At 68.4% G+C, this 8,743-nt stretch overlaps 2 protein-coding genes across 3 annotated transcripts; both read left to right on the plus strand.

Annotated features, from left to right (window-relative positions):
* The first annotated feature begins 509 nt into the window (after window positions 1-509).
* Window positions 510-4,586, plus strand: LOC123028390. Of its 2 annotated transcripts, XM_044440159.1 has the most exons (8): window positions 510-622; window positions 1,035-1,153; window positions 1,298-1,458; window positions 2,285-2,409; window positions 2,997-3,212; window positions 3,850-3,954; window positions 4,155-4,244; window positions 4,376-4,586. In XM_044440159.1, the coding sequence occupies exons 3-8, from the start codon at window positions 1,343-1,345 to the stop codon at window positions 4,522-4,524; spliced, it is 801 nt and encodes a 266-aa protein (XP_044296094.1). In that variant the 5' UTR covers window positions 510-622; window positions 1,035-1,153; window positions 1,298-1,342; the 3' UTR covers window positions 4,525-4,586. The 2 variants fall into 2 exon arrangements, with proteins under 2 accessions (XP_044296094.1, XP_044296095.1); XM_044440160.1 differs by lacking the exon at window positions 3,850-3,954.
* Window positions 4,587-5,276: 690 nt separating this feature from the next.
* On the plus strand, window positions 5,277-7,842 carry LRRC26 (leucine rich repeat containing 26). The gene is made up of 3 exons (XM_044439755.1): window positions 5,277-6,004; window positions 6,661-6,932; window positions 7,744-7,842. Exons 1-3 carry the CDS (start codon window positions 5,326-5,328, stop codon window positions 7,840-7,842), a joined length of 1,050 nt encoding a protein of 349 aa, XP_044295690.1. The 5' UTR covers window positions 5,277-5,325.
* Window positions 7,843-8,743: the final 901 nt, after the last annotated feature.

The raw sequence follows: 8,743 nt of genomic DNA on the forward strand, positions 1-8,743 counted from the left end.
TCACCCCAGCTTTAAACCACAGTAACAAAAACTTTCTCAAATGTAAACAAGTAGATGGCCGAAAAGTGTCACTGGATCGCTGCCCCTTGGGGCGTCTGCTTGGGGGTGCGAGATCAGGCCAGCTGCTCCCCCTCCCACCTGCCGCTGGGTGTGGGTGGGGGGCTGCTCCCCCCAGCTGGAACCCCGAACGACGCAGACTTGCATCCCTACCTGGCCCCTGTTGCTGCTGTTGTGTGCCGCCAAGTTGTCTCCAACCGACGGCGGGCCAGAGTACAAAATGCCTCAGAACCGCCCGATCCTCATTCAGCTCTTGGGAGTTCGAGGGGGTGCCTTCAGTAAGGAGCCGCTCCATCTTCCTTTCCCCCTCTGCCTTCCCACTGCGGTCTGTGCCCTTCCGGCTGCGTCTTGACCGGAGGGGCTGAGCAGAGGCCAGCTGCTGTCACAGAGCCACAGCCGCGCCGGGAGTCGCCCGTGCTGGCGCAGCCGGACAAGTCCCTTTCCCTCCCCAGGCCTGGGTAGCAAACATGGTGCCAGAGCGGGGCTGGACCGGGCTGAACGACGCAGACCACGACGGGACGTGGACGTGGGCCGGGGGCCAGGTGGCCAACCTGTCTTCGCCCTGGTGAGTCCTCTGGGGCAGGCAGCCCAGCTCCTGCCCTCAGCATCCCAAGGCGGGGTGGGGGTGGCTTCTGTCTGGGCACCGCAGGCGGTTAACGCTGGCACGCCTCCTCTTCTGGACACACGGCCCTGGTGTGACCGACGGACGGGAACCTCCCAGCCGGCGGAAGCCTCTCGTTCCTTCCCGGGCAGCTTCGGAGGGAGCAGCTCCAGCCACGGGGACACGGGGATGGAGGGAGGAACCACATCCCCAGAAGTGCACCCTCAAATGGCAGGCTGGCCACTCCGCCCCATCTCCCCACAGTACCCGCGACCGTTCTCTCTGTATCCGGAGGGAAACTTTGGCTCGTGCGGGGAGACTGGGGCCGCCTGCCCTTCCTCCGTGCCCCCGCAGCGCTTCTTTCCTCCCCTGCTAGGCTGGCTGGTGTTCAGCTCACGCCTGGGGGCTGCCTGGAGGTCAGACTCCGGGGAGAGGAGACTTTGGCTGTGTCACCATGCTCCGAACGGAAACCGTGGGTCTGCAAGGGGACTTGGGGTAAGCGCTCCGCCGGACCCTTGCCGGCGTCCAAGAGGCCGGGGCATCACTGCCCTCGGCAGGCGTCTGAGGGGCCTTCGCTTGCCCACGGGCCAGACCGGGCCTCCGCCACTCCTGCTCAGCTGGTCTTCCTCTGTGCTTCAGCGCCCTGGAGCTCCTGCCCCACAGCACCCGGGTGGAGCGGCTGGAATGGCAGCTGCTACTTCTGGCAGCCCTCGTCGGTCAGCGGGTGGCACGGAGCTCTGCAGGCCTGCCGGCGGTTCGGGAAGACCGAGCTGCTGTACCTGGACTCGCTCCAGGAGAAGGTACGGCTGGGCAAGCCAGGAGCCGGGCACCCGGGTGGCCGGTGCCGCTCCCGCAACGCGGAGCCTGCTTCTAATCGCGCCCACAGGGTGGAACAAAGGGCTCCCTGCACGCTCCCTGGCTCTCGAGAGCGCAAACGCCTTCCCCGCCCTCTCCAGGCACGCGCCCCGGCATGGCGTGAGGCCACCTGCGACGCTCCCCCTTCCCTCCCGCAGGACTGGGTCTGCTCGACCTTCCCCGGCTCCTTCTGGACCGGCTTGAGTGACCTGAGGGAGGAGTCCATCTTTCTCTGGAGCACACGGGAGCCTGTGGGCGAGCGGCTGGCCCAGTGAGTGTGGGCTGGGGACCCCCAGGGTGACGGGCTCGCAGCGAGCTGCACCAAGCCACGTCGCCCCACTGTGCTCTGCCCCGCCGTGCTGCCCAGCGGCTCCGTCGCACCTGAGGCTGTGGAGACGGTTCTGCCCTGAGCAGGGGCGTGATGGCGCCGAACCCCCTCCGGTCCGGAGAACCTCCCGGGCTCCTTCCTCAGGCACCCGCCGGCTTCCCAGCGTCCACAGCGTCCTTGGGAGACGCGCCGCGTCAGCAGGAGCAGCTGAGTGAGCAGCTGGCCTTGCGGGCCTGGTGGGAAGAGGCTTTCTTTCTATGGGAGCCTCTGCCGATCCTCTTCTCCGAACTGGCACCACGGCTGCCTGGGGGCCCTGTAGATTTTGTGCTTTTCTAGAGTGAAAGACCTGCAGGGAGCCAGCCCGTCGGAGCGCTCCCCTGGGGACACGCTTCCCCACTCCCGGGAGCGCACCTGACCCCCTTCCGTTTGCTCCTGTGGGGCAGGTACTTGCGGGACGACCCGGCAGACGGCGGCCTGAAGGACTGCGTGTGGCTTGACGCGGGAACCGGGCTGCTGCACGATGCTCGCTGCGAGGAGGAGAGGCCCTTCCTGTGCAAGGCCGCCGAAGGTGAGCGAGCCGGAGCCGGAGCCAGCTGCCCTCCCCGTACCTCTCCCGGGGTAGCCGCCCATGGGTGCCGGCCTCTGGGCAGCCCGCGGGACCACAGAGGGCCAAGACTGTGGGGCGCCTCTTGCGGGTCCTTCCAACGGGCTGCTTCCCCTTCATTCCCTCCTCAGAGGGCTCCTCCTGCATTCGCAGGGATGCCCCACGGAAAGGGCCCTTGCCCCACACAAAGACCAGGGCTGTCCCCGCCGGCCCCCGCCCCACATGAGGCTGTGCTCTGCCTGCTCCTTGCAGCCCCCATTGCGGAACCTCCGTCCGGAGAGCTTTTGTCTCGCTTTCCCGGCTTCAATCCTTAAAGTTGTGAGTTGCCCTTCCTGGATTTGCTGGTATTTTCTTCCACCTGGCACATCGCTTTCCATGGGGTTTTCCCGTGTGTTGTGTGAGCTGCTTTAAGGCCCCGTTTCAAGCACAAAGAGTGGCACATGAATTGCAGAGCTGTGGCGACGGGCACGCGATTCTGCTGCGGTGGCTACTCTCCCGATCCCGCAGGATCGGTGCGGGGCGCCCCTTGACCCGCCGCGTCTCCCTCCTAGGCCTGGACCGGTTCGAGGAGTGGCCCGGCCGGGGCGTGGCGGGGGACCCGGGGCCACTCTTCCCCTCCGCGGAGGGCCTGGCGCAGGCACGGCAGGCCTGCTTGCTGCACCGCCGGGAGTGTGCCGCCGTCCTCCAGACCGGGTCGGGGTTCTACCTGCTCGCCTCCACGGAGGGGCTTGTCCCCAGGGCGGACTCAACGCTCTTTGTGTGGACCAGTGAGTGTGGCGTCCTTGGGCGGGGGGGGGGGCGGGGGGAGCAGCCGCTCCGCCGCTGAGGGGGCAGAGCCAGCAGTGCCCTGCGGCCTGGGGGCTGAGCAGCTCCGCGAGGTGTGGCAGGACGGGGGGGGGGGAGAGGCGGCCCCTCCCGCGTCCTGCTCGGGAGCCTTCGCAGGCGCTTCCCGGCCGCCCGTGGGAAGGGGAGGCTGCGCCCAGGGGCTCCCACCCCAGCCGGGCTCCTCTTACGGGGCGGGGGGGGCGACGGCAAGGCCCAGTGCTGAGCCGTGAGTCATTGCGGGACGCCTGCCGGCTGGCTCCGAGGAGGAGAGCAGGAAGCGGGTCGTCCCCACCCCGGCTGCGGGGAGCCTGCCCCTCTCGCCCCCGCCGAGGCTTCTCCAGGAGCCAGCAGATGTGCGAGCAGCAAAGCCGGCGCAGCTTGCCCTGCAGGACCGGCAGGGGCGTCTGCCGGGTGCCCAGCTGCCGCGCTGCTCGTTCCCTGCCGTCGCGCAGAGCGCCCCTGGCCCTTGGCGTCCCTGGGCTCCGCCAGAGTCGCCCTCCCGACTGCGTCCCTCGCAGCCGCTGGGGTGCAGGGCTGCCCCTCGCAGGCGCCGCGTGCTCACCGCCGGGTCTCTTTCAGTCTGCGCAGAGGGCTTCGCTGGCCCAGCCTGCCGCACCACCCTGGCACGTGCGCCCCGGCCGGCCTGCGACTGCAGCGGCCGCTTGCAGACGTCCGCCGGGAAAGGTGCGGCCTTCCGGAGGGCGGGTGGCCCGTGCCGGCCTGGTGGTCCTCCGCGGGAGGGGGCCTCCCTCTTGCCACCGTGGGGTTGCCAATTCCCCGGCCGGCCCGAGCGTGGTGCAGGCTGGGCCCACCTGGGAGGCGGTCCTGGCCTCGGCTGACCCCTTCACGGAGACAGCGTGTCCTGCTGCTTTGCCGCTTTGCAGTGTGCGGCGTCCCGGTGCAGGCCTGCGTGGACGACTGCCGGCGAGTGACCAGCTGGGCCAACTGCTCCGCCTGCCTGCCTTCCTGCACCGGTGAGTCGGGGAGCCGGGGAGACGTGGGGCTCCCCGCCTTCTCACGCCCCTCCGGGGGCCGCGTCGCGCCTGGGTAGGAAGGGCCCTCCCGTGCCTTTGCTGCAGCCCCGCCTGTCTCTCCCGCCCCCCAGAGGCCAGCGTGAGCCAGCTGGAGCCAGAGCAGCTGGCCCTCGTCGCCATGGCCAGGTGGAGGATGTCGCGCTCCCTCAATCTCACCACGGAAGACAAACAGGACCGGGGAAGCTCCTCCCGGATCATTTATGACACTGGGCACCCGTGACATGTCACCCACCCGAAAAGGGAGAGCACAGGGCCAATAAAAGTGTTGTGGGGTTTCTCATGCGCCTGCTGGAGTTCTTTGACATGGGCACCAAGCATGCCAAGGATCCCGGGGGATGTGGGAGACGTCCAGCAGGGCCCTGGCCAAGTCCCCTCCAGGGGCTCCCGAGCCAGAGCGGAATGGGGACCGCAGCCCAGCTGCAGGCGACCCTGGTGAGCGGCAGCCTCCTTTTGGCCCGTCACAGGAGAGAGGCTCCCTCTGAGCCGGCGAGCTCCGTGGAGGGGCCCCTCCGGCCTCAGGGTCTGGCCCAGCCGAAGCCCGGCGGCCACCGCCCCCTGCCTCCGCGCACACTTTGTGGGCCCGGAAAGGCTGCGGGGCGCCTGCGTGGCCTCGCCTGGGCGGGGGGGCCGGGCCAGGTGAGCTGGAGCCGGCTTGTCCAGGGTGGCCTGGCAGGGCTCCCTAGCCGGAGACAGCCCGGGCCAACGAGGAAGTTGTGGCTTTGCCCCTTGGCAGACGGAGCTGCTCTGTGGAAATATTTGCCAAGGAAGAGGCGCTCCACCCAGGATTAGCTGCACGCCGAAGAACAGGAGCAGCAGAGCGGTGCGAGCCGCACGGAGCCGAGGCTGCCGGGGGGAACTTTGGACGCAGGAAGCGGGCCGGGCTGCGGAGGGGAGCGGTGCCGGCTGCGGCCCATCCCCGTGCCTGGCCGGGCGGCCCTGCCGGTCTCCCCGGCTGGAGGAAGGTGCCTCGGGAGTCCAGACGGGGGGGAAGAGGCTTCTCCGGGCACACGGCACTTGCCTCATGGCCTGGCGCGGGCGAGACCAGCGCGCTCCCTGGCCAGCCTCAGGCGGCAGCAGGCCAGGCGGCCCGTGCGGGCCGTGGCGCCGCCTCCTCTTCACCGTGGCCCTGGTCTGCCCTCTGCCCGCGGCCTCGGGCTGCCCGGACGTGTGCCTCTGCTCCTCCGGGGAGGTCAACTGCGTGGAGCACAGGCTGCGCTTTGTGCCCCCCGACCTGCCGGCCAACGCCACCAGCATCCTGCTGGACTACAACCACATCGCCGCCCTCCAGAACCACACCTTCGTGGCCCAGGGCGCCCTGCGCCGCCTGAGCCTGCGCAGCAACGCCCTGGCCTGCATCCACCCCCAGGCCCTGGCCGGCCTCGGCCAGCTGCAGGAGCTGGACCTGAGCGGGAACTACCTGAGCGCCCTGCCGCCGGAGGCTTTCCTCCCGGTGCCGGCCCTGATCCGGCTCGACCTGGGGCACAACAGGCTGCAGGAGCTGAAGCCGGAGCTGCTGGGGGCCCTGCCTCGCCTCCGGGACCTGTCCGTGCACGGCAACGCCCTGGCCTCCGTCTGGCCGGGCACCCTCGAGAGCCTGCCCGCCTTGCGCCGCCTCAAGCTGGACGGGAACCCCTGGGCCTGCTCCTGCGGCATCCAGCCCCTCTTCCAGTGGCTCGTCAGCAACGCGGACAAAGTCCCAGGTAAGCGGAGCCCGGGCAGGCGACACGGGCACTCACCTGCGGCGCGCCTGGGGAGGGAGGCTGAGTCTTCGGAGGGCTCACAGAGGTCAGGGTGTTCTGCTCGGCTGATTCCACCCGCGTCTTGCTCTGGGGACTTCCCCCCGTTCCTGGCACTCTCCCAGCCTCGGAGCCGGCCGGGAAAGACGCTGCCGAAGCCGCAGGGCCTGCGGAGCAGGCTCTGTGCTTGCCTTCTGCTTGCCCCCTTTGCCGATAAGCCCCCCGCAAGCCCCCCCTCCACTGGGGAGAACCCGACGGGAACCGGCACAGGCGGCCGAAGCGACCAGGCCGGTGCCGTGAGCCTCCCTCGGTCCGCCACCGGCTGGCTGGGAGGTCTTTCGGCCAGGTGCGAGGATGTGCATGCGGCCTGGAGCAGCGCGTCCAGCGCCACACGGACCCCCCTCGAGATCCCGCTCTCGGCTGGCGAGGGGGATGCAGCGCTTCCGCCGCACGGGGGGGCCTGGCTGTGGGAACCCCCGCACTTGTTCTGGGAGGCGACCTGCTGGTCTGACCCAGTTTCCAGCGGGGGGAGGCTCCTCTGGGTCAGCCGCCGCACCTGGGGCAGCGCGTGTGGCCTGCTTCGAGTGCGTCTCCCCTCCTTCCTTCCTCTCTTTCCGCAGAGGTGAATGCCGTCTCCTGCCAGCGCCCAGCGTCCCTGGCCCAGCACCCCATCGCTGCCATCAGCAACGCCTCGTTCGCCCGCTGCCAGGAGGCCTGGCTGCGCCCCCGCGACTACGCCGTCTTCCTGTTCGTCGGCCCGGCGGCCTTCCTCGCCAGCATCTGCTTCTGCGTCCTCCTCGGCTCCCTGGCAGTGGCCCGAGAGAGGCAGGCGGCCATGTCCTACATTCGGCCCGGGGCGTTGGCGAGGCGTGCAGAACGGAGCCCACGCCAGGCGAGCTGAGCCCCCCGAGCGCGGCTCCTTCGCTCTTGAAGCGGCCCTTCTCACGCGCTCTCCTCTTTGGCTTTGATGGCATCTGCCCACGTGGGTCGTGGGGGTTTCTGCTCTGCCTGGCCTTACCAGGCGTGCCCTTGGCGGAGGCCGCTGCTCCCCAGCCCGGCTGCAGGGCAGGCAGCCGGTGGGAAGGGAAGAGCGTGAAGCAGCAGGAGGGGCAGAGGCTTTCCCCCCACCGCCGGCCTTGGCATTTCCTCCCTCCAGCTATGCCTCTGTCCAAGGCGGAAGGCCCTTGCAAGGGGAGGGGGCGGCATGAGGGCGGCGTGGGGGCCCGTTGCTTCGGGGTGCTTTTCGGCTTCCACGACCGGCTCAGCCGGGAGCCAGCCGTACCACAGGAGCCAGTGGGGTCCTATAAAGCAGCTGGCCTTGGCCCAGCTCCTCAGCGATCGGCCTCGACAGCTGTGGGGCACAGCCTGCCTGCGAGGGTGCGGACGGGGCACCCACGGCTTCTAGTCCGCCCTTGTGGGAAAAAGATTTGGCCGTTCGCGCAGCGGCAAAGGTCGCGTCCGGGCCGACCTCAAGACACAGGCACGCGTCTCGATCCTGCGGAGATGGCTTGTCTTCGAAGGGTCCGGCTTCCGGCTTTCTCCCGCAAGGAAGTGATTCTGCCGCCGCCGCCTCTTCTCTCCCAGTTAAGGCACTGGGCAGAGAGGAGGCCTGGCAACGCCGAGTGCTTGCGGGCCCCATCCCGCCCTCCCTCCCGCCTCCTGCTGGCAAATTGTGTTGCTCCCTCTTCCTCTTTCTGCCGCAGACTCCACCCCAGCTCGCTGCCTCCGTTTCTGGCAACTCGCAGCCCTTCCAGCTGTTGCAGCCTGGCCGTGCCATTGCATGCGTGGTACAGATCCCCTGATGGGCGGCGGAAGACCTGGCGTGTGAGTCTGCCAGCCTGTAAAAATAGCCTGTGTCTTGGATCACGGCGGCCGGCGTGTGCTCGTTGCAGAGGAGCTATCCCTCGAAGCGATGCCAAGCCTTTGCGTTTCCCAGAAGGGTCTGCTGCGTAACCTTTGGGGCACTGAGGCCAGGGGTCGGAAGGGGCCAGCGGTCTCCGCAACGCCGGGTGACGCTGGGCAGAGCCGAGGCTGAACAAGCGGCCGCCGGACGGGAGCTGGGTGAGTCAGAAGCGAAAGCGCAGAGTGGAGAGCGGAGTCTGGCGGCGCCTCTTCTTTGCAGCTGGAGCCAAACTGGGGGGCCGCTAACGCCACCCCCCACCTCTCCCTCCACGCTCACCACCGAAAACATCTGTAAAACTGGCGGCCTTTCTTAAGCCAGCTTGAGTCAACACTGCAGGCGCCAGAGAGGGAAGAGCGATAAATGGGAGTCTGTGTGTGTTTGCGCCCTGTCTCCTGAGCCGCCGGAGAGGCCTGTCCCGCAGCAGCACTGCACAGATGGGGCTCGGCCCAGGCTGCCCGTTCCACATGCCGAGGGCACCATGAGCGGCATCCGCGGCAAGGGCAGTCGCTGTCGTTGGCAGAGCGGCGATGGCCCTGCAGGCAGAAACCGGGAGCCGAGGCCAAAGAGGGAGCACACCCTCCCGCAATCTCCGCTTCCTTGCTGTTGCTTCTGCGTCCACGCACGACGGGCTCCGACCCAGGTGTGGCCTTGTGCCCGCGTCTCACGCTTTGAACAGACATCCCACTTCCTAAAAAAGGTTCAGCCAACTAGCATTTTTATCCAGGTAATGGTTTATTTGGTGCCCAAATTTTACATCCACTCCAGTTCACTCCACTATTGAAGCTGAAAAAGTACTCTGA

The sequence above is a fragment of the Varanus komodoensis genome, unplaced genomic scaffold (assembly GCF_004798865.1).
Source record: "Varanus komodoensis strain SLA01 unplaced genomic scaffold, ASM479886v1 scaffold36, whole genome shotgun sequence".
Classification (NCBI taxonomy): Eukaryota; Metazoa; Chordata; class Lepidosauria; order Squamata; family Varanidae; genus Varanus; species Varanus komodoensis.

Bases quoted from the DNA above. Each gene is read 5' to 3' on its own strand.
- LRRC26 (XM_044439755.1), top strand. From the start codon at position 5,326: ATGGCCTGGCGCGGGCGAGACCAGCGCGCTCCCTGGCCAGCCTCAGGC. The intron at 6,005-6,660 runs GTAAGCGGAGCC...CTCTTTCCGCAG, and splicing joins CAACGCGGACAAAGTCCCAG to AGGTGAATGCCGTCTCCTGC. The intron at 6,933-7,743 runs GCGAGCTGAGCC...TTTCTGCCGCAG, and splicing joins CAGAACGGAGCCCACGCCAG to ACTCCACCCCAGCTCGCTGC.
- LOC123028390 (XM_044440159.1), top strand. From the start codon at position 1,343: ATGGCAGCTGCTACTTCTGGCAGCCCTCGTCGGTCAGCGGGTGGCACG. The intron at 1,459-2,284 runs GTACGGCTGGGC...CCTGTGGGGCAG, and splicing joins TGGACTCGCTCCAGGAGAAG to GTACTTGCGGGACGACCCGG. The intron at 2,410-2,996 runs GTGAGCGAGCCG...TCTCCCTCCTAG, and splicing joins CCTGTGCAAGGCCGCCGAAG to GCCTGGACCGGTTCGAGGAG.